At 50.3% G+C, this 6081-nt stretch overlaps 1 protein-coding gene across 1 annotated transcript; it reads left to right on the forward strand.

Annotated features, from left to right (window-relative positions):
* The first annotated feature begins 912 nt into the window (after window positions 1–912).
* Window positions 913–5782, forward strand: LOC141978907 (uncharacterized). The gene is made up of 4 exons (XM_074941272.1): window positions 913–1079; window positions 1281–1397; window positions 1934–2047; window positions 3534–5782. Exons 1-4 carry the CDS (start codon window positions 1007–1009, stop codon window positions 4985–4987), a joined length of 1758 nt encoding a protein of 585 aa, XP_074797373.1. The 5' UTR covers window positions 913–1006; the 3' UTR covers window positions 4988–5782.
* Window positions 5783–6081: the final 299 nt, after the last annotated feature.

Raw genomic sequence — 6081 nt, forward strand, 5'->3', positions numbered from 1 at the left:
GGTGAGCCCTAGTTCTTGTGTTATGAGAAGGAGTAAACACCACTTCCTTATCTACTTTCTCTACACCAGCCATGATTTTATAGACCTCTATCATATCTCCCCTTAGCCATCTCTTTTCCAAGCTGAAAAGTCCCAGTCTTATTAATCTCTCCTTATACGGAAGCCGTTCCATACACCTCATCATTTGTGTTGCCCTTTTCTGAACTTTTCCCAGTTCCAATATATCAGTGTCAGGGGGAATCCTCCAAAGTGGCTCCTTTGATTCTGCTCTTTTCTAGCATTTGTCTCAGAGCCTCTGTCCCTGGGAGGGTTTAAAAGTGCCTCGGTGGGTCCAGTCCTGGCGGGAGGGGCCGGGTCTGTCTTGTAATGAAGGGCTAGAGGCTACAGGAGAAGCGTTTCAGTGGCTGCTGTCGGCATAAGATCCCCACCCCGGCGAAAGGCAGTGGCTGTGTCGGTGGGAGAAGCTCTCCTGAGCAACGTCAATTATACCCGGAGCGTAGGCCAAGCCAAAGTGACTGAGGGTTTTCCCAGTGTGGCAGAGTCTAGAGCGTCCTTCTGCAGGGAAAGACCCTGGAGGGGAATCGGGGTGTCACATGGACTAACGCCCCTTCTGGAACCTCCCCAATTGTCCTTCTCACCCCGACAGGCTGAAGAATCACGTCCACTTTTCGCTTCAGGTCGTCCCGTCTTCCAGGAGACGAGGAAGAGAACGGGCTGTGGTGTAGCCCGCTCAGGTAGGGGATTTTCAGGGAGCTGTGTGTGTGTGTGTGTGGTTTGTAGAGGGGAGGGGCAGGAAATATACAGGGTGAGGCAGGGAGGGGACAGGATGTGATAAATCTGCTGGGACATGTTCACCTTGGGCCTCGTTTTCTGAACAGGCCCATTGGGAGGGGGTGACCATCCACCCATTTCTGAAAGAGGAAAGGCCCCATGGACAGGGCTGGGAAAACTGACCAGATTCTCGGTGCTGGAGCCTGGACCCACTAGCCAGAGGCTACCGTGGAATATGAAGGTGCTGGGATTCCTGTCCCTGTCCCCTGCTTGGAGCTCTGCTTCCCGTATCAGCCTGTGGCTCGCAGGTGTGTGGTAAATGAGAAGACCCTGCTCTCCTCCGTCTGCTGGGAGGGACAAGGCGCTCTCACCTTCTTTACTCCGGAAGCCACCTGGCTCCTCTGAGCAGGGTGGGAGTGGGATTCTGCTTCTCTGGCCCTCCTCCATTGTGACTAGTGGGATTGTGGCCAGGCAGCTGGCACTGAGTGGAGGAACTGATGTTGTTTCAGATACCGGTGACTTTTTGTGTGTATTTCGCCGAGGGGAGGGGGCTCTGCTGGACCCCGCTCAGAGAGCCCTCTACAGGGACGTCATGCAGGAGAACTATGAGACCGTGACCTCGCTGGGTAAGGATTCCTGTCCCCTCATTTATTAAAAGCCGTTGGGTCAGCATTTCTGAATCCGGTCAGGTTTTTCCCTGCTTGGTTAGATTGTAGGAGGGTCACAATGTCCACAGCTCTAGTGCGAGTGCATCTCCATTCCCCTTTCAAGGGAACAGGGGAGTCAGAAACCTAATGGACATGCTAATTCAACCCCATCTCCAGCTTTCAAGGGGCCAGAAGCACGGTATTGTCCTGCCTGTATAATTTCTCCTTTACCTTCCTTCTTGGGACTAGCTCCATCTGTGACGAGGGCTCTAGGTTCTGCAGGCTTGGAAATAGGTGGGAACTTAACACCCGAGCCATGTGTGTTGTGTGTCCATAAGTCCCCCAGAGCACACAGATCTGGAGAACTCCTAGTGAGGTCATAACAACACCCCTGCAGACCCCAAGGGGTCTGAGTTATTCTAATCCCATGTAAGGTCAGGCTAAACTCCGGGAATGTCCCTCGTGACAAATAGTCCACCAAGACTCCATGCAGCTTGATTTCCCTCGCTGCGCAGGATTTCCCATTCCCAAACCTGACCTGATCGCCCGGCTGGAAGGAGGGGAAGAGCCATGGGTCCCAGGTTTCCAGGACTCCAAGAAGAGAGAGCTCCTGAGAGGCACCCACACAGGTGAGGGGTCAGGGAAACTGACACAGAAAGCATCTGGGACTCCCCAAAACGTGCCACGGGCGAGCGCCCTCAGTTCTGCCCCATCTCACCCAGGTCAGGGCTGCAGTCAGAGGTGGCGTATCGTCACGGCAAATATCAGTCTCGGCTTCCCATCCACCCTGTTAGCTATCAGGAATCTTCTCTCTGACTTTACTTCCCTGGAAGTGTTACACCCACATAATCGCCGGTGTTGACAGCGGGAGAGTTTCTCCTATCGACTTAGCTACCGCCGCCCACCGTGGCTGGAGTAAGACCTCGTCTACACTACAGGGTTTTGTTGGCACAAGTGATTCCGACATACAGCCGCCGCTGTAATTAAACCCCTGCGGCAGGTCCACACTCTGATCCTTGTGTCGGCAGAGCGCGTCCACGCTAGCCGCTCTTGCACCGACACAGAGAGCAGTGCACTGTGGGTCGCTATCCCACTGTGCGACTGGCCGCAGGGTGCTTTGGGAAGGGCTTGCAATGGCTCATGGGACAGGTAGCGTGTCACACGATGAAGGTTTCATCCTACTACACTAGAACCTCAGAGTCATGGAGACCTCGGGAACGGGGGTTGTCCCTAACTCTGAAATGTTTGTCACCCTGAACAAGATGTTATGGGATGCTCCTCAGGGCAGACGGCTCGGAGCAGGGGCTCACAGCTGTGCCTGTGAACCTCAGCGTCTTCACCTCCTACCTGTAAGTGGCTGCCCCATGTGTGGTGAATAGGGGGTAGGGGTGGGGACAGGCAGCCCAGATGTGCCTACCTTTAAGATGCAATGCAGGCAAAGTACTGGATTTTCTGGGCTGTTTTTTTGTTTTTTGTTTTGTCTCCGCTGCTGCCTGATTGCGGACTTCCAGTTCCACATGGTGTCCGGCTGACTGGTCAGTCTGTAACTCCGGTGTTCGTATCTACTGTAGATTTTGCCAGCCGCTTTTCAACTGAAGTGTGGGTGTGGGGGGCAGGGGAGCAGTGGAGAGTGTGTGACAGGGAGTGTGTGTGTGGGAGGAGAGACAGAGACACTCTGTGTGTGTGTCTGTGTGTGTCGGGGAAGTGTGTGTGTTCCTCCCCTCCCGCCGCAACCCTTCCGGGAGCTTTGAAAGGGGCGGGGACGCATGTCTGCGTAGCTGGATGCCGGGCAGCGGAGTTCAAACCAGTGAGCCGAGCGGTCACAGCGGGCATCACGGGAGACTTCCTGAAGGCCCGTTACGGCGACATAACGAACGTACTGTCTGCACTGATGCTGTGTCTCTCTATCTTTGCCGCAAAAAGCCCTATGCCTCTCGTCGAGGTGTGTGTGTGTGTGCGGGGCGGTTTGTCACCAAAACGGGAGAGTTTGGCTGCCAGAAGTAGCGTTGTAGTGTGTACCCCTCCATTGTTTTGTCAACAAGAGCTGCCTTTTGCCGGCAAAACTGGAGAGCACAGACAATGACTCCTGTCTGGATTGTCTCTCTCTCCCGGCAGGTGATGAGCGTGGGAGGGAGAACAAGGAGGAGAATCAACAGCAGAAAGATCCTGGGAAAGTGCAACCACAGGGGACGTTTTTGAGAAGAGCTGCAGGGAGTTTTTCCCAGTGCTTGAAACAGGGAAAAGCCTGGGGAAATCAGGGCAGGGCAGGGAGGCAGCTGGAAAACCATCCAAGGAAGAAGCCAGATGAATGCATTCCATGTGAGGGAGGATGCGTGGATCCCAAGGAAACCACAGCTCAGCAGACAAATCACAAAGAAGAAAAACCCTACAAATGTCTTGACTGCGGGAAAAGATTCAGTGTGAGAACAAGCCTCACTACGCATTGGAAAATCCATACAGGAGATAAACCCTACAAATGTTTGGACTGTGGGAAAAGTTTCCATCAGAGCTCACACCTTATTACACATCAAAGACTGCACATGGGAGAAAGACCCTATAGATGCCTTGAGTGTGGGAAAAGTTTTAATGAAAGTTCATCTCTTACTAAACATGGGAGAATCCACACAGGAGAAAGACCCTACAAATGCCTTGAGTGTGGGAAAAGATTCAGTTTCAAATCAGCCCTTAATGCGCACCAGAGAACCCACACGGGAGAGAAACCCTATAAATGTTTGGTCTGTGGGAAAACCTTCAGTGAGAGCTCACATCTTATTAACCATGGAAGAATGCACACGGGAGAGAAACCCCATAAATGCTTGGAATGTGGGAAAAGCTTTCGTAAGAGGTCGTCCCTTATTACACATCAGAGACTGCACACAGGAGAGAGACCATATAAATGCCTGGAGTGTGGGAAAGATTTTAGTGAGCGATCAGTCCTTCTTACACACAAGAGAACCCACACAGGAGAGAAACCCTATAAATGCTTGGACTGTGGGAAAAGCTTCAGTCAAAGGTCACATCTTATTAACCATGGGAGAATCCACACTGGAGAGAAACCCTTTAAATGCTTGGAATGCGAGAAAAGCTTTAGTCAGAAATCATCCCTTATTACACATCAGAGACTGCACACAGGAGAGAGACCATATAGATGCCTTGAGTGTGGGAAAGGATTCAATGAGCGATCATCCCTTCTTACACACAAGAGAACCCACATGGGAGAGAATCCCTATAAATGCCTTGAGTGTGGGAAAAGTTTCATTCAGCCATCCAACCTTATTACGCATCAGAGAATGCACACAGGTGACAAACCCCATAAATGCTTGGAGTGTGGGAAAAGCTTCAGTCACAACTCATACCTTACTAGACACCAGAAAATCCATACAGGAGAAAGACCATATAAATGCTTGGACTGTGGAAGAAGTTTTGCTCACAATTCAGGCCTTATTGTGCATCAGAGAATCCACACTGCAGAGAAGCCCTATCTATGCTTGGAGTGTGGGAAAAACTTCAGCCACAAATCAAACCTTACTAGACATCAGACAATCCACCTGGGAGGAACGACCATATAAATGCCTAGACTGTGGGAAACGTTTCATTTAGACATCAACCCTTGTTACACGCCAGAGAATACTCACTGGAGAGAGACCCCACAAGTGCTTGGACTGTGGGAAAAGTTTCATTCAGATCTCACACCTTATTAGACACCAGAGAATTCAGGGCCGTCCTTAGGCATACGTAGGGAACCTGAAAATTTGGGGCACCCCTGGGTCTTAGTGTCCACCCATCTGCCTCTTCCTATCCCTGTTCTGACCCTCCCTGCAGGCACCCACCACAGCTGGCTGCTGCAGCCTGGTGAGTCTTCCTCCGGAGGGGATCTAGTAACTTAAAAGTGAAAAAGCCTCCAGCTGCCAGACCTATTAGCACAACACTGAAACTGTTAAAGACCCACTCAAGGGGTAATGAAGCCATTTAACAGGCATTTGCCAACCCCCAGGTATATACTGTCAGTTTCTGAATTTACTGACCAAAACAGTTGTGCATGACTGTAATATTTACTCAGAACATGTCAGTCTACAGGACCTTAGTTTAAAATTTGCCTTAAAAATATTTCATTAGTGTGTTGGTGAAGTTTATAAAATCACATCTCTAAAAAATCCTTGCATAGATTTTGAGATGCACAATCTGAGTATTCATCTTTAGCCTTAAATGCTTGGATCTTCAGACATACAGTTTTTTAAATAAATCCTTCAAAAGACCCCCCTTATCTAAAATATGCATGCGAGTCCGGGCTGCCGTTGGGCATAGGGCATAACTGCATAGGGCATAGCTGCAGGGCCCCATAAATCCTAAGAAGAAAAGGAGTACTTGTGGCACCTTAGAGACTAACCAATTTATAGGTTGGGCATATGGCATAAAATAGGGCATAACTGCATAGGGCCCCATAATAGGGCATAGGGCATAAAAATAGGGCATAACTGCATAGGGCCCCATAAATCCTAAGAAGAAAAGGAGGACTTGTGGCACCTTAGAGACTAACCAATTTATTTGAGCATAAGCTTTCGTGAGCTACAGCTCACTTCATCAGATGCATAAAGTGGAAGTGAGCTGTAGCTCACGAAAGCTTATGCTCAAATAAATTGGTTAGTCTCTAAGGTGCCACAAG

The sequence above is a fragment of the Natator depressus genome, chromosome 28 (assembly GCF_965152275.1).
Source record: "Natator depressus isolate rNatDep1 chromosome 28, rNatDep2.hap1, whole genome shotgun sequence".
Taxonomy (NCBI): Eukaryota; Metazoa; Chordata; order Testudines; family Cheloniidae; genus Natator; species Natator depressus.